The following is a 21,963-nucleotide window of genomic DNA, read 5'->3' as shown; positions in this document are numbered from 1 at the left end:
TTCCAGTTTGGCGATGGGCGCAACAACAAAGACGTCCCTTTTTTTTTTTTTTTCACACCCTTTTTCTCCTTAGCGAGACGGGTTCAAGCCTGCCTACTACCACTTTTTTTTTTTTCAATCCACACCTCCAAACACCCGGGCAACGCCAGGCACCTAGGCTAGTATATATATAGAAGTAAGTCAGTTTTTTTTTCTCCCTGCTGATACTTTTAAGAATTAATTTGATCCCTGATGATCTGAAGCAAATTAATATCAAAATATTTTTATTGTATCCAGGGATTATATTGAATCTGAATACATAAGGTTTATAAGTGTATCTTTGGAAGTGCCTGAGTTTTAACTGGACACACACACACACACGCACTCACACACACACAAAATATGACTTTCCTTTATATAGTAGAGAAACAGATTCAAAATATATAAATCAAAGGCACAGAAATATAAGAATCTTTCCTTTTTTTTTTTTGCAGCAAAATAAAAATCTCTTGGAAGACAACAATTTCATGTGCCACCATAGTTTATTTACACTTATTTATAATCATTGCATAACAGTTCAACCTTAATCAACCATTTCAATCATCATTAGAGTGAAGAATGAATTTTATGTCCTCAAATCATCCATAAAAGATTAAGAAAAAGAGATACAGATGAAATAGTCTGCTGTATGTACTAAATATATATTTGAGTTTACTTTCGGCAACCTTGTAACTTTTGCTTTCCTTATTTTGTTCTTTAGTCCTCACATTTCATGAGCGATGTTTCTGACAAAGGAAGAAGAATTGCTGTTTTCCGAGTCAAAACTTATTCATCTAACACTTATTATTGGCTAGTTTTTAACCTTGAAGTAGTATGTTTTTAGCTTTTTACATCAAGTGACTTCATGCCTTGTCTGAGGCGATTTTCATACAAAAAAACAACTAGTAGAAAAATCATGCTTGTCTGAGATTGAATAAATAGCCTCATATTCTCCTGCACCCAGCACATAACATCTTATTATCTTTCTTTATATGGGACTGTACTTAATGATGTAATCAACATTGATAGGTTGGAAGAAAGTGTAAATACAGTGAGTTTTTAAACTTTCTAAGACATACTCGCATTTCCTGAAATGAGGACTTCTTTGTACTCCTGCTCCCGAACCTCATATTATCATTTCTATTCTACTTTTTCTAATTCTATGATTTTCAAATTATAAATAAAATAAAATAAAGATAACCAGTATGAATGTTGACTCCAAAATATTATTTCATCAGAAGGAAATATATATCTCCGTGTATTTTAGGTAATGTCATTTCAGAATATATATAATTGTAGTGGTTTATCTTCATTTTCGAAAATAAATGAAGAACAAATGAAATACCCACAATTATCTCCTTATACATAGAATTATTACAGTGTTTGGAAATTCATAAAAATTTGTTCAGGAGTTTTTCATTCATGAGTATATTTATTCTCAAGGGAAAGGGTTCCTTTTTTTCTTCCTTTCAAAAATAAACCAAACATAGTTCATTATACTTCCTCCTAGGTCTATCATTTATATTCCAAATTATACGGAGGTGAATGAAAAAAAATAATAATAAACCAGACATAAACACAGACGTTCATCTTCATTGTGCAGATATTAAGATTACATTCTCTATGTAAGTGTTCCCATTTGGTATGACACTGCATTTTCAAAGTTATATAGAATTAACTCCCTTTCCATTAAAATTAAGATAGATTGAAATAAGAAGGTGTATGAAAAAAGTGATTAAAGTAATGGTGAAATCTTTATTATCTCGATTATAAAATAGATTGAAATACTTAGTTAAACTACTTTGAATTGAGAAGTGATTTAATTGATACCTTCAAAATAATTAATAGGATTAAATATGGAACATTTTTTTTTTAAATATCGCTTTTCACATTGGAAATTTATTAGAAAGTGTATTTATAAGGTCACATTTTATTGATGATCAAAAGGGACCGATTGGAGAAAGTGGTAACACATTATTAAATAAGTCCCCGGCCTAACTAATAAAACAACATTAGGAAAAATTCGTAAATCATGTGTTATGGTTTGATTTACCTCATTTACATATGAAGGAATACACGTTTATTCAGAATCTTAACACATTGTTCTAAGGGAGGTAGCTGTGTTTTACTAAAAATTTTAAGAAAGAATTATTTCTTTTTCAACAACTTCATTAATGTAACAGTTTTATAACATTTTATAACAAAAAAATGTAAAATGCGACAATATTGCCATTTTTTTTAACCAAAACATTTAAGTAATTGTAAGATAAAATGATTTTTTTTCAACTACTTTAGAAAAATGGAGTTAACTTTCCTTAGAACAATGAGTTAAGATTCCGAATAACCGAATACACTTCTATAAAAACGCAATAGTCGTAGTAATAAATAACTTTGTATATCGATATTCTACCAAAACATGCTTGTTCATGTTTGTTTGATAAACAGAAAGGGAAATAACTCTTTTTAAGAGTTACCTTTCTTTATCAAACTGATGACAGGAATAGTTGGTCATTTAACTGTGAATAAATAAAAGTATTTTATATAAAAAAATGCTTTTTGATCAATGCTCAATATTTTCTCTGTGTTAATTTTTATAGAACATGTACACGCTTTTATTTATGACTTAACAATTATAGAAACTAAAAAATAACAGTAAAAATGTGCATCTTTTAAAGGATCTTTTACCAAATAGAGTTTGTTTGAAAAAATCGCTCTGAGCCCTGATCATAGCATGCAGGTGAAATCTGAATCTGAAGCATGTTGTTTTCAGGGTGCTGTAACACTAGTTTGGTCCTGGTAATCAGATCGTTTGGTTGAAATCTTTCTCAGCTGCATCCCACACAAAATAGTTCATGGGATTGCAATCAGGTGAGCCAAATATTGGTATTGGTGAAGTCTTAGAAGTTCTCAGACAGGCACTTCTTGTGTGATACAGAGCTGAGTCTGGCTCCACCTAGCAAATGGCAACTAAAAATAACCATCTGGGTTGATTCTGACTCCCTTTTCAAAGATGTGGAGCAGCATGATGGCTTTCACTGGAAAGACACCCAAAGATGATTACAGTTTAAGGATACTTGGGTTTCATGATGCACAGGACTTAGTGTGGACTGTCGTTCTGCACACTGTGCAACTAGTTCTGAGAAGAACCAAAGCATCTTCGATTTGACTAGATATTGTACCTTGTTGAGGAGTTTTTTGGCGTTTGTAAAGCGGTTTTCTTATGCCATGGTAATGAGTAGTTGACTCTTGTGATTCTTGTATGAGGAGTAGCAATGATCCTTATTCAGTGTCTTCTTCATAATTGCTACTTCGATTGTCATCAGTCTCACCAAGGTTTACATTGCCCTGTCTAGATCTTACCATACCTTTTTTCATTTTATTTGTTTTACAGAAGCTTAGCTTCTCAACGAATTTCAATGTGCAAATATAATCATAACGCCTGCTATGATCCTGTTTCTGCTAGCCACTGGTTCCACATCTCCAGCACAATTCTCCAGTTCATATCTCACAGTTTTCAATCAAAGAACATTGAGCTGCAGCTAAGATTTCTGAATTTATGAATCCAACATGAATCATCATAATGCAAATCATTCCAATGTTTTTTGTCATACATGGTCTTCACTTCTCAAATCCAACAATAGTACACAAAAATATTTTTAATTCATATTATTTGGATTATTCAGATTACTGTTCTCATCTTGAGTGTTATTTCCACAACATTTCTGCCAATATCACCTTCGAGCGTCTTCAGATTACCTTGCATGGAATTTTTAATGGAATCTTTCATTTAACCCACATTTATTCCTTAAAATCATGGCTATTACTCGACACTAATCAGTTGAACAACTAGAGAAATATTTACCAAAATTCTCTCTTTTTTTTTATCCTTTCAGTACAAGGAACAAGAACCTCAGCCATCACTCAGATTTTAACATTCTTCTTTGACACAAAAAGAAAATTAACCAAATTAAATAAATAAATAAATAAATAAATAAATAAATAATAATAATAATAATAATAATAATAATAATAATAATAATAATAATAGTGGTAAAGTTTCTTCAACAACTTTCTTTTTATACATGAGGACTTCTACCTCGTCATAGTTGATGAAACGAGAACATACTAATCTCCTGGATTAAATAAAGGGATCCGTCCTTGTGTAATGAATATGAGTACATGTGGGTCCTTCCTTATGATTGGCTGGTTAAGCCATAAATACTGATTGGTAGCACCATCTATGGAGAGACGTCAAAAGGTATGCAAGCTTCACACTACACTGAGAACATCAACTGTGACTAAAAACACTCATTCAGTATGGTGACTTAATGGATTATTACTTACAACTGTAGCAAGACTGCTCAGCTAGTTGAACAATATATATCCCTTTCGCAAGACATATCACATTCAAAATTCCATGCAGATTTCTGAGTTTGACACAGTACACCTGAAGAAGGTTGAAAATTACATTGGCTGAAACATTGTAAAAAAAAATGCTATTCAAGATGAGAACAGTAGTTCAAGTAATCCAAATAATTACAATTATCAACCCTCATATGAAAATGTTAGAAACATGAAACGTTTTCAAATATCTCAAAATAACCGTACTGGATTTTTAGGGTATGTTGAATCTGTACTCCAGAAAATCCGTTCTGTTGGGGGATCGGCCCAGCGCTCAATTTTAGCAAACTTTCCTTGTTTATATTTATGGGCAGAATACAAATTTTCCGTTGGAGTTTTCAAGTTGTACTGTCCTGGACCTAAATTCGGTCTTTTCTAGAAAAAGACAAAGAAAAAAAAATTTCTGTTTGAATCATTTTAAATGTTTCAAAATTTTTTCTTTTATTGAATTAACAAATTATCGTCACAATGCAAATATATATAAATAAAAATCATTAAAAAAAAAAATTTTTGCATTTAAACATAAAGGAGAAAAAAGTTGGACAAAATTATAGTGTCGAAGTGATGGTATGGATGTGCACTGTAATACAACTTCAATCTAAGATGAACTGGAAACCTGCAGATGAAATACAATGAATAGATGTCATAAAAACTATTTGCTGAGTGACAGAGAAAAGATAAGAGATAGTAAAAGTGTTTAGTAAGTGATCAAAATACATTGTTTATCCGGACAGATTTGTGTTCTGATCAATTGCCATGGAGACAAGTCGAGTAATAGGCTTTAACTTGGTTTTAAAACATCTAATGAAGTGTTCTCATATTTGCATATTTATATTAATAACATTTTATTAATCCACTATTACTGTAGAATAAATTTTAATATGATATTAGTTGTGTACATAATGGTAGTAAATGTTGAGGCTTGTGGTCCGTTTGTTAAGGAGCTTGATTAGCTGACACAAAACAAAATCACTTTACACAATGATACTTCCACTAAAGTTCAGAATACTATGTTAATCACTGCTACACAATCAAAAGAATAAAGAGCAAAATGTAAATATTAAAAAATAAAAATACATTATTTAAACATACAAAATGCTGCATGTTTTGTGGGGATGCACAGATGTTGGTTACAAACTGCAAGCATGGGAAAATATTTAGATAAGAGAGGCAACCACACAAGAAATTGTTAAAGTTCTTTGAAAAAAATAATGGCTTCTTAAAAACGAGGGTTCATGCGGAGAAAGCAAACCACTTGAAATTCTACACATGTCACTAAATAATGGGCTTCTCTGGTCAGTCAGGTTTGATATCCATAGATTAACTCTTCTCGGGTGGTTTCGCAAAGTGACCCATTCAGAAGGATGGTTTTCTCTCTCTCTCTCTCTCTCTCTCTCTCTCTATATATATATATATATATATATATATATATATAGAGAGAGAGAGAGAGAGACATATATATATAGAGAGAGACTAATTTGTAGTATTCCGAATTATACTGGGTTAATATAATTCAGTAATTGTTCATATACCAATAAATTTAAGCCAAAAAAAGAGAGATGACTTAAAAAGTAAGCTACAAAATTATCATATTTCATAATTGAGCATTCATATACTGTTTTAACAAAAACCAAGACTTCAAGAAATGGGTTGATTGCAACAAAAAGTGTATTTCATTGTTAATTAGAAAAGACCATTTGGACAAATTCAAACAATATGTCGTTTGAAAATTTTCACAAGAACATCCTTTCTTCAGACTTATTAAATAAAAAACACTTTAACAATGAAACATTAAGGAAAAGAAACATTTCCTTTATGAGGAAAAGAAAACAAGCGGGAACACTTTACCTCTGTTGCATCTTTGTAAAGTATTTTTTAAAGATTTATATATCTACTTATTTTCGTATCTTTATTTAAAAAAGAAAAAAATGAATTTCAAACTAAATATCGAACGATATATATATATATATATATATATATATATATATATATATATATATATATATATATATATTTTTTTTTTTTTTTTTTTATTCGTCCTCTCCTGTTAAGATCTACGATTATCGGATAAATTTAGAAGTAGAAGGGAGATAATTCTGCAAGTCCGGAATTTAAAAAAATTAATTTAAGTTATAAGATACCAAAATTCTAATAAGTAAAGGGGAAATAACCAGGGCCGTTTGGTGTATCTAGTTTGGTAACTTCCTGATATTCATTTATGATTTATTAATTTTTTTTTTTTTTACAAGGTGGTCACCACTTATCAAGGCCCGGAAGCCACTCAGGGATAAGGGCTATTGTAAGTACAGTACGTTAGTGTGGGGATTTAATAAAGTGTCTACTTAAGGGAGGGGGCGCTCATCAGGAATTTGTTTACGTTGGACTTGAAGACATCCAGGTTGTAGTCAGGTAGGAAGCAGGCAGACGGAACAGAGTTCCACAGGCGTGCAGTTCTAAGAAAGAAGCTTTGTTCACGGAATCTACATTTTAATTTAGGCATAGATAAAGAGTGGGGAAAGTTTTTGACAGTGGATTCAGCTAGATGGGTGTTTTTCGTAAAAGATTGGCAAGGGGAGACTAGAGATTGGAGTTCAGCGGATCCAGTTAGAACTAGGCTAATTTATTCAAAATATAAGTTTTAAAAGCATATCTTAACCATGATACTAATTTTATTACGATAAATTAACCTACGTTTGCCAACAAACCATAATTTGCTGAGGTTATGCATGGCTTCAATACAAAATAAAGCTTCAGGAATTAACTTCTAAAATACTTATCCGATAGTAATACATGTCCCATTAATAAGTATTCTAATAGTAAAACTAATCTTTAGCTCAATGTACGTTTTATTTTAATGAAAGTGGGGGTTTACCTTGGTTTTTTGGATTAAAACGGTTATAAATAGATTGATATCTAAAAGCTATAATTTTTCAAGTTTTACTGGTCCAAAAACAGTATCAATTAATCCTCATTCCTTAATTACTAATTTTTTTTCTCTCTCGTTTTCCCTCCCTTACCTTTTTCTTTTTTTTTTTCATTTTTTTTTTTTTTTTTGCTAATTATTTGTTAAACTATTTTATTCATTTGGAAACAATATCAACCATTTCACCATCAATATGACTAAAAAAGTGTTACCAGTTTCGAGACAGTATTGCTAATCCTTGTTAATCCTTATTACAAATCTAAATTTTTTATCTAGTAATCCATGGTCTTTATTTCTAATATATGTTTATAGTGTAGAATATTGGGATCCAGATTTGTTTGCTAAATTTGAATCATTCATTACAAGTAACTTACATCATTCTTAGCTATTTAACGCTATATAAACTTTGGCTCGGCACCTAAGAACCTTTATTTTTCCCAGAATGTTTTTTTTAATCTCAGCTACATTTAAGACATGATAGCAAAAATCTATTCCTGTGAAGATATCTGTGCGAGCCCTTTCTAGTCTCACACAAAAACACGCGTTCACATATCAAGCCACTTTTCTTATCATACACATACGCGTACACAAGCATACGTGCGCATGTACACACACGTACATATATTCACATTCATGTACATACACTCACATTTACGTGCATACACACACACGCTAACGTACACACACGCACACACGTATGCACACATGGACGACGTCACTTTCCTTTAAAGGAAATCCACACATGCGCAAAAGACCACCGGAAACAACTACAAAAACAAGAGACCGGAGCTGTTTCCTTCTTTTTGATTCGGCTCTCGACCTGGGCGGTCGACGGACTAATCGCTCCTTTTGGGAGGGGAGGGGGGGCGCCTCATGTCACCTGCTACTATGTGTGGGGCAAGAGCCAACAGACAGTACGTACACCTTACACACTTCTATCTCCATGGCCAGGATTGACTTTCTCATTCTCTCTCTCTCTATACAACAATAGACTTTCCCTCTCACCAGCTAACAGCGATAGATGCGTGCTAAACTGGATTGAATTTCTCTCTCTCTCTCTCTCTCTCTCTCTCTCTCTCTCTCTCTCTCTCTCTCTCTCTCTCTCTCTTTCTCTCTCTCTCTCTCTCTCTCTCTCTCTACAACAATAAACTTTCAGTCTCACCAGCTTACTGTGAGAGACGCGAGCCAAACTGGATTGACTTTCTCACTCTCTCTCTCTACAACAATAGACTTTCCTTCTCACCAGTTAATAGCAAGAGACACACACCAAACTAAACACGTGCTGTACCCTTTTCTTTCATTTGTTTCTTCATGAAATAAATTCTAGTTCATTTATTTCAATAAACGTGTTGTTCGTTTCTTTTTCAATTCATTTTTCCTATTTTGTATGACTGGGAGATATATATAATATATCCACCAGTCCTCTACAAATTGGTGAACCCGACGTGATATGAACACGCATTTCCTTTGATACCCGACACCACTACAAAATTGGTGACCCAAACATGATATGAACACGCATTTCCTTCTATACCACAAGTCCCACAACAAACTGGCGACCAACTGATGTGAAACGAACACGCATGGTGACCCTACTTTTTTACTTTTTTTTAAATGAATTGTTTTGAGCGAGACACACATTTTATTTGATAAACAAAAAAATGGACTTTTCAACAAAGAAAAATAACAAGTAAACTACTATCGACAAGAATTTCAACAAACCATTTTAGGGTTTATAAATGCTTTTAGGGCACAACCTAATAAAATAAATAATTCAATACAAGCTTCTGGAATGACAAACGCAACAACTTCATAAAATGTAACACAGAAAAGGTTTATTAAGGAGAATGTGATATGTTCCTTGTCAAAAGTTGGACTCCGGCTACCTGGTGCTATAGCGGTAGTTATTTGAGGGGAATCGTCGATACCGTTAGAAATCACCGAGGTGGAGAGAGAAAAGAAAAGGGAGGTCCATTCTGTTTGGTGGCTCTCACAGTAAAGACGAGTTGTTCTTCTTCAAACCGGATGCTGGCCGATTTCCTTAGGGGATAGGAAGGATCAATGCGCCGTACCCCTGATTGGTCTGTATGTGGCCAAATAGCACAGGGGGGGAGAGGCATTGATTCGAGGAAGAAAAAAGTCCCATTTGTTTCTGCTACACATCCCTGTATAGCATCCAACCTTTTAATATTTCACACACATATATATATATATATATATATATATATATATATATATATATATATACTTGTTTATTGTTATATAAACATGCTCACATCCCGCTGCTACAAACAGCCACTTGTTTCAATCAAACAACAGATATCATCAGGCAGCGACTTGACTATTCAAAAGTTCAATGAATAACGATAAGATTATTCATTGAACTTTTGAATAGTCAAGTCGCTGCCTGATGATATCTGTTGTTTGATTGAAACAAGTGGCTGTTTGTAGCAGCGGGATGTGAGCATGTTTATATAACAATAAACAAGTATTATCAGCTCTTTTTATTGAGCACTATCTAACAACCTCGTTGAATTCATTAGTCCATTACTTTTGAATATAAAAAAAACCCGAGTATATATATATATATATATATATATATTAATGTTTAATTCACAATTTTTGAAGACACATGTTCTATTTTCTCATAAGCGTATATGTTAGAGATCTGTTTCGTTAGCAATCTCCAACAAACAGTAAAAACATGTTATCACTCTATTTTTGAATGCAGCAAACTCTTCAGACAATTCTATGGAGAAAAACATATTCAAACACAATCTTTACATGTTGCAAATAGTCAAAATCATACCTCATTTGTTGTGGATGTAATTCACATTGTTGGTCAGGTCTCCATCTTTTTATTTATTTATTTATTTTTCCCCTTCATAGTTTATTATTATAAATACTTTTGTATTTATAAATTACTAGCGGGACCTGTGGAAATTCCACAGCGGCATCTTTCATATGTAATATATTGATGCAGCATATTCTGTGGGCGTTCAGAATGAATAAAGACACCATCATATTATTCTAGCCCTTTTGTTAAAACTATAAAAATATTTATCTAAGAAAGTCTATATATTAATACAGTAGCGTGTAGAACAATAAAAAAAAGGTGAGTTATTTATTTTTCTCTATTTAATAATGTAAGCATGACTGTTAAAAAACTATATAAAGTATTGATTTCAAAAATAAAAAAAATAGATGAGTTGAGTGCCATCATCTATAATCGAAAACGAAACCAAAGCTTATGAAGAATTCTTGGGATAGAAATGGAAGGACACAATAATTATTAAACGACAGCCACCCGAATGAAAAAAGATGTAAGCGTGACACACAAAGTAACACATATGCTATTGTATTAATATATAGATTAACAAAAATACTAGCATCGGTCTGTCGGTCAGTCTTTCTCTCTCTCTCTCTCTCTCTCTCTCTCTCTCTCTCTCTCTCTTTCACACACACACACACACACACACACACACACACACACACACACATAAACAATAAAAAAATGTAAACAAATTAAACAATGAAAAAAAAAAACAAATAACTACTGTAGATATGATTATAAAAAATAAAACTACAGGAGCGCATCAATTTTTTCCCAAACACACACACAGACACACACACACATACATAGATGAGCCTAAGTACACACACACACACACACACACACACACACACACACACACACACACACACACACACACTCATACGTAGATGAGCGTAAGTACATACACATACAAATGAAAATGTAGTAGTAGCAATAATATTCTAAATAATGAAAACACTAGCATCGGTAGGTCGGTCGGTAGGTCTCGCTCTCTCTCTCTCTCTCTCTCTCTCTCTCTCTCTCTCTCTCTCTCTCTCTCTCCTTCCCTCCCTCTAACAATAAAAAATGTAAAAAAATAAACAATGAAAAAAATAACTGCTGTAGATATGATTAATAATATAGAACTGCAGTGATGCATCAATTTTTGTCCCACATATTTTAACTTAGAAAACTTATAGCATTCACCGACCAAGAGATTTGTGTTATTATTTTTTATTATGGAATAACTTAAAATCAATTATTTCTTAACAACTTCTGCATTTATCAGAAAGATAAAACCCTAAATTTTATAGAATTAAAACAAATATAGTGGTGGGAACATGCTAATCGAATGCCGCCTTGAGCGTTCGTAAATGTGTATTCCAGGATTAATGTGTATTCTGGAATAAAATCTCAACCAATGAAATTTGCCAGAAAGCGTGAAACACAAAAGAACACACATGCTATTGTATTAATATATAGATTCCTTTTATTCATTTTATTTAGTATAATTTACCTCCTTGTTGTGAATATGGATTATCTCCCTTAGATAATCCAAGACAATAAAAGCTGTGCATTTCCGCTTGTCGAGAAGACAAGTAGTTGAGTTGAATAAAAAAGATTAAATGGAAGCTCATCGTCCTGTTTTCATTACAATTTATTCAATTAAAGAATCGAACATTTTATGCGACCAGAGCGATTTACAACAGATTCAGAAAGTGATTCAGCTGACAAGTGCTGGAAACATTGGCGGGAAACCTTTACAAATTTTATTGAGGTTCTACATTCAGAAAGATCGGGACTTCCCATCAATAAGTGTGCACTCCTAACCAACTACCTGTCTCATACAGTTAATGAAATTATCTCAGATTGCATTACCTATGAAGAAGCAATCGATGTACTGAACACTACATACATAAAGCCCAAAAATAAGATATTTTCTAGACACCTACTTGCAACTCGCCAACAAAAAACAGGCAAAACACTGGACCATTTCTTTAAGAGCGTTCGGACACTGGGCAAAGATTGTAACTTCTGCCCAATGACAGCATTAGAAGCCCAAGAGCAACACATTTTGGCCGCCTTCATTAACAGCTTGCGTTATGCTCAAGTAAGACAACATCTTCTTGAAAACAAGATCCTTACACTTAGAACAGCTTATGAGCAAGCCTATGCCTTCAAGTGTGCTATACAGCAGTCTAGTTCTTACTTACAGCCAGACACAGTGGGCGTCGTGCTTAATGCACCTGTTCCTACTGCACCCCCCTTCATGACGATAGTCCTACAAAGTTTCAAGTACAGTTGGTTACTGCCGCTTTAAAAAAGGACACCTGCTATTTTGTGACTTATCTAAACATCTACGAGTTTTACGCCCTGCCAGAAATACTTGTCATAAATGTGTAAAACTTAGCCATTTTTCAAAGATATGCAAATCTTCTAAAATCCAATACAAAGTCACTCGTCAAAATACATCTGCACTTTAGCCGCCACTCCAGACTGCCTTTCAAAAATTATTGTAAAAGTAAAAATTAACGAGATATCTACAAATGCTTTGCTTGATACTGGCAGTTCAGAAAATTTTATTAAAGAAAGCTTGGTAAAAACCAGCAAAATAACAATGGCGAACGCTTCATTGTCTGCACAAGTAAGTAGTTATTGCTTAGTGGATTTACTATTTAATGACGTCTCCTATAAAACCACTAAATTATCCATGATGAAAACCTTTGTTGTGAAATAATACTGGGACATGTTTTTTTGCAGCAACACTCACAAATTGAAATTTTGTTTGGCGGTTCAATGCCCGCATTAAAAATTTTTGAATTGGTGACACTTTTCAAAAACCTATCTGAAAACTGCAAACCCATAGCAGTGAGAAGCAGACATTTTCTTATGATAAAAAATTTATTGACTCTGAGGTAAAAAGACTACTCGAGGAGGTAATAATCGAGTCTAGCAAATCACCCTGAAGGGCTCAAGTAGTTATGACCACTTCCGAAAACCATAAAAAGACAATGGTTATAGATTACTCCCAAACCATAAATAGATTTATGATTTTGGACGCCTTTTCACTACCCAGGATAGATGAAATAATGGGTGAAATAGCTAAATATAATATGTTTAGCACTTTGGACTTGAAAAGCACGTACCATCAGATTGCCATTAGACCTATACACAGCTTTCGAGGTGAACGGTTAACTATATCAATTTTGCAGGATTCCTTTTGGCATTACAAATAGAGTAGTCGACCAAATCATAATAGACAAGAAATAGGAAGGCAGCATGTAGCCATGATAAAAAGGAACACAACAGAAATCTCAGACAGTTCATGTCCACCATCGACAAATACAACCTTACCCTAAACAATGATAAATGCTCATTTGGACTGAATAAAATAAACCTACTGAGCTATACCATAAGCAAAGGTTTTATAATACCAGATGCAGATCGATTGAAACCTTTTCTCCAGATGCCTATTCCTCACTCGGCCTTTCCTTCAATGTGCCATGGGTGTATTTGCTCACTACTCCCAATGGATTGCATCGTTCTCACAGAAGATACATCAATTATCACAAGTAGAGACATTTCCTCTGTCCCATTGAAGTATTCGAGGGACTGAAAAAGGATATTGCAAAATCAGCAATTACAGCAATGGACCAAAATATTCCTCTGGTTGTTGAAACGGACACGTCAGACTGTGCTATTGCTGCTTGTTTGAGACAAGTTAATCATCCTGTAGCCTTTTTTTCAAAGACCCTTTCACGAGCTGAACAACAACATCCCACAACTGAAAAGGAAGCTTACGCCATAGTCAAAGCATTAAGAAAATGGCGGCACTACCTGATCAGATGCCACTTAAAACTTATTACTGACCAAAAATCAGTTGCTTTTATGTCTAATTCTAAGATTCTAAGCAAAATAAAAAAATGAGAAAATTGCGAGGTGGAGAATTGAACTATCCTGTTTCTCTTTTGATGTCAGCTACCGATCTGGCAAGGAGAACTTAACAGCTGATACACTGTCATGGGTGTATGGCATGAAGCGTGAATGAACTCCGACCACTACATAACAATTCCTGTCAGCCAGGCATTACTCGAATGGTTCATGTTGTGAGGTGTAGAAAGAATTACAAATTCCTGCCATATGTGTGCTAAAATAAAGCCTCGATTTTATAAACCCGGAACTGGCGTTTCAATAAAAGCAATACAACCATTCAAAAGACTAAATTTTGATTTTAAAGGACTGCTACCAAACAAAACAAGGAACCGATATATATTAAATGTTATCGACAATTATTCACCGTTTCCTTTTGTCTTCCCTTACTCAGACATATCAGTTACTGCAATTATACAATGCATTTGTACATTATTCGTGTCTTTGGAGTTCCTGCCTATATACAATCGGACCAAGGAGCTTCTTTCATGTCACAGCAGCTTCGACAATTTCTAGAGGAACGTATTTATAATAATTTCTTTTAATTTACTTTCGTATTTATAATAATTTCTTTTAATTCATCTTATTTAATTTCCTTCCTATAATTTATTTTTTCCGTTTATTCCTTATTGTATATTATTATCAATTTAAATTGCTCTGTATTAAAACTGCAATTTCTTTGGAATGTATTTGTTTTATCTGTCTACGAGTAAACATTCTGTTTTGTTGTATATATCCTAGTTATTTAATGAGTGGGGAGATCACTCTGATCTACTTTTCCTAATATATCTTTTGCTTAGTTATTTCCCTTTACTTATTTCTCATATATTAATATTTGTTGGCTAATTTGTGGATTGTTTTTTTTGGGGGGGGGGTACTATATTTATGTACTTTTTTTTAACGATTACATTTTTTTAGCATCTAGCTGAAAAATTCCTTTCTTTATATGATCTATCCTTGTTATCTATCTTTCTTCCTAGTTATTTGTCATATTTATGTTCTGTTTGTAAACTATATAGATTTAAGAAATGTATTGTTATCAGTGTTTTACTGTCTCTATGAGTTTACATTAACTGCTACTAAAAATTGTTTAATCTAACCTTTTATGCTTGGTATGTCTCATTATTCAATTCGGTTTTAGTTTGATGATATTTCAAGAGTAGGTTTCCTCATAATTTATATTTGATTTATATTTTCTATATTAAGCTTAAGTATTACTCTAATCTCCTTCTTTTCCTCCCTGATGTATATTTATTTACTTATTCATTTATATATCTTCTATTTTTGTTATTCTTTTTATTTATTCTGGTCTAATCTGGGATAACAGGAATTTATTCTTATGCAGGCATCCCTGCACTACATCCAGGTGCTTATTTAATAAATCTTCCTTAGATGTTAATATGTGATATGATTCAAGGATACAAAGGTTATATCTTTTCGATTTATTTGGTTTATATTTACTAGCTCTCCCTACTATGGACCATTTTAATTTATATTTAGTTTTATTTCTATGGAGTTCCCTAATCCATTCACCTAATGCTGTATTGTTTATCTTCTTACTTTTCCTGATTCTATTTGTTCCTGGGTATGACCTTAAACTATATCCAGTGGTGAGGCCCCAGCTTGCGGGCTTTGGGGAGTGTGGAGCCACCCTTTAATTACCACTGCTCCCAGGTCCACTCTGACCCGGAGTGATAGTACCTGTTAGGGTCCCAACTATGGGTTGAATAGAAACCGACTTGAAAATAACAAATATAGTCTATTAAAAAAATTTTCTTCAAAATCTTTGGATTCGGCATTAAATAACCTGAAAAGGGTTGATATGCCATAAAACAAAAACAACCAAACCAAACCAAACCTGATTCTATTATTCATTGCGTTATTACTACTATTATCGTTATTATTGTCATTCTCGTTGTTATTAGGGTTTGTTTCATTGCCTATCTTTAACTTGAAGGATGTTAAGTGATTACAGGATCTATCTTTGAATTGGCATACTGTCAATCCCAATTATATATATATATATATATATATATATATATATATATATATATATATATATATATTAGTGTTGTGCCGATGAATCGGAATCGGAATCGGGAATCGGTTAAATCGGTAATTTTCGGGGAATCGGCATCGGAATCGGAAAAATTTGTGTATAATTTCCGATTCCAAAATCGATTCTTTGAATATTTTTCAAAAGTTAATTTTCAATTGCTTGTACCGATTATAAATATTTATTTCTTTTAAACTATTAGTAAAACTAAACTCTATAGATCTACGTACTCGTTATAGAATGAAGTTCTCATAACAAAATCACGTAATTTCATTAAATAGTTTTTGTTTTACGCTCCCTTGACTAATTATCGCAGTTTTTTTAGGAAGATTCCGAATTTCCCAAATCGTTTTTACGGCATAAAATAAAAACTATTTGATGAAATTACGTGATTTTTTTATGAGAACTTCATTCCATAACGAGTACGTAGAATATATATATTTTTTTATTTTTCGTTTTTTAACATAGTGTAAACTGCACAAGCACCCTTTTTTAATACGTGAAGACAGTTTAGAGCTTCATCCTAGATCTAAAAAATAATTTGGTTTTTAGTGGGTTTACAAATATCGTCCAAAAGTAGAATTTCAATGAGGGGGGGGGACTTTTAAATGTAAATATAATTTCTTTTTCAATCTGAAAAATTTCTAAATGTTTTCTCTTTATCTATTTTATCCAGACTTTGATAAATTCATTGTGAGATATTCATGTATATTTTTAACTTTTCCGAAACCCGAGAAAAATGCGACGGTGTCAGACAATGTGGCTACAGGAAAATAAAATAAAACTCTATTCGTTTGAAATCTTTTCATATTAAACTCCTTGAGAAATTTGGCAAGTGGGTGTGAAAAAGTATTGTTGTCGAAACCAACGGCATCGAAGGTGTTAATTACCCCATAATACTTTCAACTCAACTTTTGAGTGAGATTGGCGGGCTTCAGCAAGGCCTCCGTGCTCACGGAGGCCTCGGCTTCAGACGGCATTGGCGCCGTCGTAGCAATCCTTAAGTATAAACATAAACAATACCGGCAGAATCAAAGAAAATCACACTGGAAGCATATTTCAAATTAAATCAAAGGCCAAGCCTTTTCACAATTTTGCCCATTCCTTGTTGGTCCCCCCGATTTATCGGAGAGGGACTATAGTTTTCAGTGGCGTTCGTCCGTTCGTCCGTTCGTTCGTCCGTTCGTCCGGATGATTCCCGGATAACCGTCCATTACTTTTTTCTTAAATTTTGCCACAAGTTGTACTCCAATACGTAGATGTGCACAACATCGAGTTTTTTTTTGAGAAAACTCTCGTTGCTCCCCCAGGGGCTGAAAAGGGGTAAAAAATGCCCAAAATGGCAAAAATGACACTTTTGGCCCCATAACTTTTTTCCCGTCCATTAGATTTTACTGAAACTTGTCCAAAATGTGAAGGCAATTGTTGCAAATGTAAATTCAGTATCGCTGACCCTGGCAAAACTCTGGTTTGCGCCCCCCGGGAACTTTTAGGGCTAAAAACCACCCCTTTTTTAGGCTCTTTTTTTCATATTTGTCTAAAATGTGATTATGTATCTCTATTTAGTGTTTTTTTATGGTGCTGAACTCAAATTTACATGTCTTAAGGCCTGAAACATAGCCGTTTGTCCATTTTTACAAGTAATCAGCTCCCCCATGGGGGCAAAAGAGGTAAAATATACCTCAAAATGACTCTAAATAGACAAAATTGACATATATTTTCAGAATAACTTTTCATCCATTCATTAGATTTTTCTGAAACTTGGCAAAACCATGGGCATACCTGATATACACCTGATGGAAGTATCACTGACCCTGGGAAAAATCAGAGTCACAAGCCCTGGAGGTTTTAGGGCTAATATTGGGTGTGGAGCAAAAGTTGAACTTAGTCATTTTTCTGAAAACTTTTGAAAATTTTTTGTTCACTCAAAATTGTTTTTTTTATCAGTTATGTATCACTTTTTTTATCACTTTATTCGATCCCACCTCCTCACATAGAGGGGGACCATGCATGCACGGCTTGTTATATTTGTCAATACCGATTGCCGAGTGAGGGAGCAGCAAACATACCGACAAAACCCAACACTTTTATATTCTACTTTTCATTTAATTAGCAATAATGTTTGATATTATTTTTCTGGGCAAAATATTTCTTTAATTTTAGACAATTCTTTCGCTACTTTGAAAATAAACTGCATTCTTCTAAAGGTTACCTAGCGAATTTTCGCAAAGTTTCAATTTTTGTTTTGTTTATTTTACGCATATAAAATAAGTTTAGATCTTCTTTAGTTTTACTAATAGTTTAAAAGAAAGAAATATTTATAATCGGTACAAACAATTGAAAATGAACTTTTTAAAAATATTAAAAGAATCGATTTGGGAATCGGAAATTAGGCACAAATTTTTCCGATTCCAATACCGATTCCGATACCCCCAAAATTACCGATTTATCCGATTTCCGATTCCGATTAATCGACACAGCACTAATATAAAACGATTAGGAATTTAAAATAGACGGTCAGTTTCACAAATAAATATAACGTAACATGAGCTGTAGTGTGTTACCAATTTTAAATTATGTGCGCTTATTGGGGATAGGGTGTCTACTTTTTAAGCGATTACACATGGTTTTACAACGTTGCAAACCGAACTTAATTTAGTGGGAAACACTTTAGTTAATATCCATAAAGAATTAGGATGGCCAGAAATGATGATCATTTTACGTTAAATTTATATTCGAAACTGATCTTACACTCTAAATTCTAAATGATCGCTTTTCTTTCCGCCAATTAAAAAAATGTTCTAACACGTAATCTATAAAAGTAATATTTCATTTTGGAATAGGGATTTAGCTGCGAGAGAAAGCACAGAAAGCTCACGCAATCTCACGTTAAAAATGGTTTTCATAATAGTAATATTATTATTTAGAAATTCGTTCGTAACAATGAGATGTGGCTTTGCTAAGTGGCGCTGTTAAATATATTGTTCTTACATCGTTTTCTTATTTTGCCTACCAATCTTCGAATATTTTCCACTATTCATGTAAGTAGCATGTTATACAGTAAATACGAACTGGTACAATATAGCTTTGTTTTAAAATCAAAATAAATGTTTTGTTGTGTTACAATTTTTAATCAATTACAAGGCAAACATTTGAGATAAAATATACGCGGACATTAACCAGGGGTTTATGTAATAATTTGAAAATTTACGAAAAAACAAACAAAAAAAATCTCTAATTGAATATGTATAAATTTTACAAGAATCGGAATCGGAATCGGGAATCGGATCGGAATCGGAAATTTTGAACGGAATCGGAATCGGAATCGGAATCGGGAAAAATTTTGGCATCGTCCCATCACTAATATATATATATATATATATATATATATATATATATATATATATATATATATATATATATATATGAAGACATGATTTCTGAATTCAGAGGCAGAAAAATATGAAAGACAATTACATATATAGCCACTACTTACATAGAAGGATACTGGTAAATAAAAATGTAAATCAATAATACATGTAACTAATATTCAAAGGTTGATTACTGAGCTGGAAATATTTTTCTATAATCTATTTTCCTGCAATGGATAAAATCACAATGACGGTTTGACATACAAAATGTCCTAATATGAAAATACAGGATTACTCGATTGTTTGACGAATAAAATATATTAGGTTTGACTTTTATGTGATGCTAGACTTAAATAGTCCCTGTTTACTTGCCATCTCCATGACACAAGAACTGTATGAAAATACTGCTCACCAAAAGATGTTCTCTGAATTAAAAAAAAAAAAAAAATTAAAAGACTTCTCCTTCACTAATCGAGGGCAGAAAAGATGAAGTGTAATATCAGAAGAGATACTATGCTTTGCTCAGAGCAAAAACGTCAAGAACAGGCAGCTCTGTTACTCTGGTAAAAGAAATGGTCATTAAGTTTGCGAGAAAGCATCCAACATATTTATGGGCATCTTTGAAAATATATATATATAGCCATCCATGGACAGTACTGTTTCAAACAGTACGGCTAGACAAGCAAATGCTTCAAGCTGGGATCGAAACCTTATCATCGAGCTGACAGTCCACATACAGCACCTGCTGAATGTAAGCAAAATCTAGATTTAGATGTCAACAATGTAAACATCTTTTCAACGGGTCAGAGAGCTCAAACCAGTTTTCTCTTATAAGCAATGCCTTAAGCGAGGTAACTCACCGGCAATTTCCTTATGAGCGTATATATATATATATATATATATATATATATATATATATATATATAAAAGTCACTGTGAGTGTGTGTGTGTGTGTGTGTATGAGTTCCTTTCTTATATATTCTGAAACGGCTGAGCCTATCTTTTGCAAATTTATACAAAAATAATTTATATGTCTGGCAATGTTCTTACATATGTTTTGTACAGAAATTCATCTGATAAGCATCAAAAATCGAAAAAATCCTGTCTTAAAAATAGTCTTTCTCTCTTATAAATAAAAAACAAGAATTTTTACAGGGAAATATTTTATGTTACACTGGCCAAGGGAGATAATAAAATCTCAGCAAATAATTTCTTCTTAAAAAAAGCAAATTTATTGTCATCTGGAGATATAACTCAGTGGTACAGCATTCGACTACAGATCTAATGATCCCCTGTTCAATCTCGGGTGTACCTCACCATTTTATTTTAATTTTTTTCTTACTAATGAGTTCAATTTATGATAAAAGAAAAGGTACCATTTAAAATTGCTACAAATCATTTCCTCGTTTGCATATTTTAAAACTAAACATTAATCACACGTGACTTTTCCAGGGCATTCATCATCAAGTCGGGCAACACTGGGTGGCTTGCTAGTATATATATATATATATATATATATATATATATATATATATATATATATATACTGTGGCGTTTCAGAGAAAGTCTGCATTTGTCATTTTCAAAAAGCTGCAAATTGAAGCTAAATTGAATGTAACTGTTTAAACAACATATACCTCATTTGATTCACCTTCTATTCCTCTATAATTTTACCTGTTCATATTTGACATTTAATTAGTGTCCACATCAATTTAAAAATTAAATTCAAATCGAGAAGGCAAATAGAAACTCTGCAGCAACAAATGAGCTTAGAACCAGCTTAAAATATCCACCTTTTAGGCAACAAAGCATCTCTCATCATAATTGTTGTGGTTTTTTTTTTTTTTTTTTTTACATAGGCATCACCACATTATCAAGGCACAGATGCCACTCAAGGATAAGGGTTAAAGAGTGTACAGTAGAAATTGGACAATATAGTAATTATTAGTAATGAAAATTTGGTAAATTTGATAACTTATATGGAACGGCTCATCAAGAACTTATTTACTTTAGACTTGAACACAACCATATTGTAGTCAGCCGGAAAGCAGGAAAACGGAAGACAATTCCACAGGCGTGCAGTTCTAAGAAATAAGCTTTGTTCATGGAATCTACGTTTAGGTTTAGGCACAGATAAAGAGTGGGGGGAATTATTGATAGTGTTTACAGCTAGACGAGTGTTTCTTGTGAAAGTTTGGCGAGGGGGGGGGACCATAGATTGAAGCTCAGTCGAACACTTTCCATGAAAATAACGATACATCAGAGACAAACTCGCAACATCTCTTCTGTGAGATAGAGGTTGCAAGGAGGAGAAAAGGACATCTCCTACGAGGCTACAAAGTCTATTTTGAACTCTTTCAAGGCAGGACAAGTCCTTTCTAGCAGCTCCTGCCCAGATGTGGCAACAGTATTCCATCCTTGGACGTACCTGGTTCTTATATAGATAGGT

General features: G+C 33.1%; 1 protein-coding gene across 2 annotated transcripts in view; it reads right to left on the bottom strand.

The window, feature by feature from the left end:
* LOC145295924 (ciliary microtubule-associated protein 2-like) overlaps positions 1-21,963 on the bottom strand; it is a 92,297-nt gene that overhangs the window by 7,666 nt on the left and 62,668 nt on the right. For both annotated transcript variants that reach the window (XM_080141740.1, XM_080141741.1), the window contains exon 7: positions 4,627-4,794. In XM_080141740.1, the coding sequence (XP_079997866.1) occupies positions 4,627-4,794 (168 nt within the window). The remainder of the gene's footprint in view (positions 1-4,626; positions 4,795-21,963) is intronic.

Source organism: Euprymna scolopes, chromosome 16 (assembly GCF_053919585.1).
Source record: "Euprymna scolopes isolate OS-2025 chromosome 16, ASM5391958v1, whole genome shotgun sequence".
NCBI classification, from domain to species: domain Eukaryota; kingdom Metazoa; phylum Mollusca; class Cephalopoda; order Sepiida; family Sepiolidae; genus Euprymna; species Euprymna scolopes.
The sequence above is the reverse complement of the archived record's forward strand: the minus strand, read 5'-3'. Positions and strand labels throughout refer to the sequence as shown.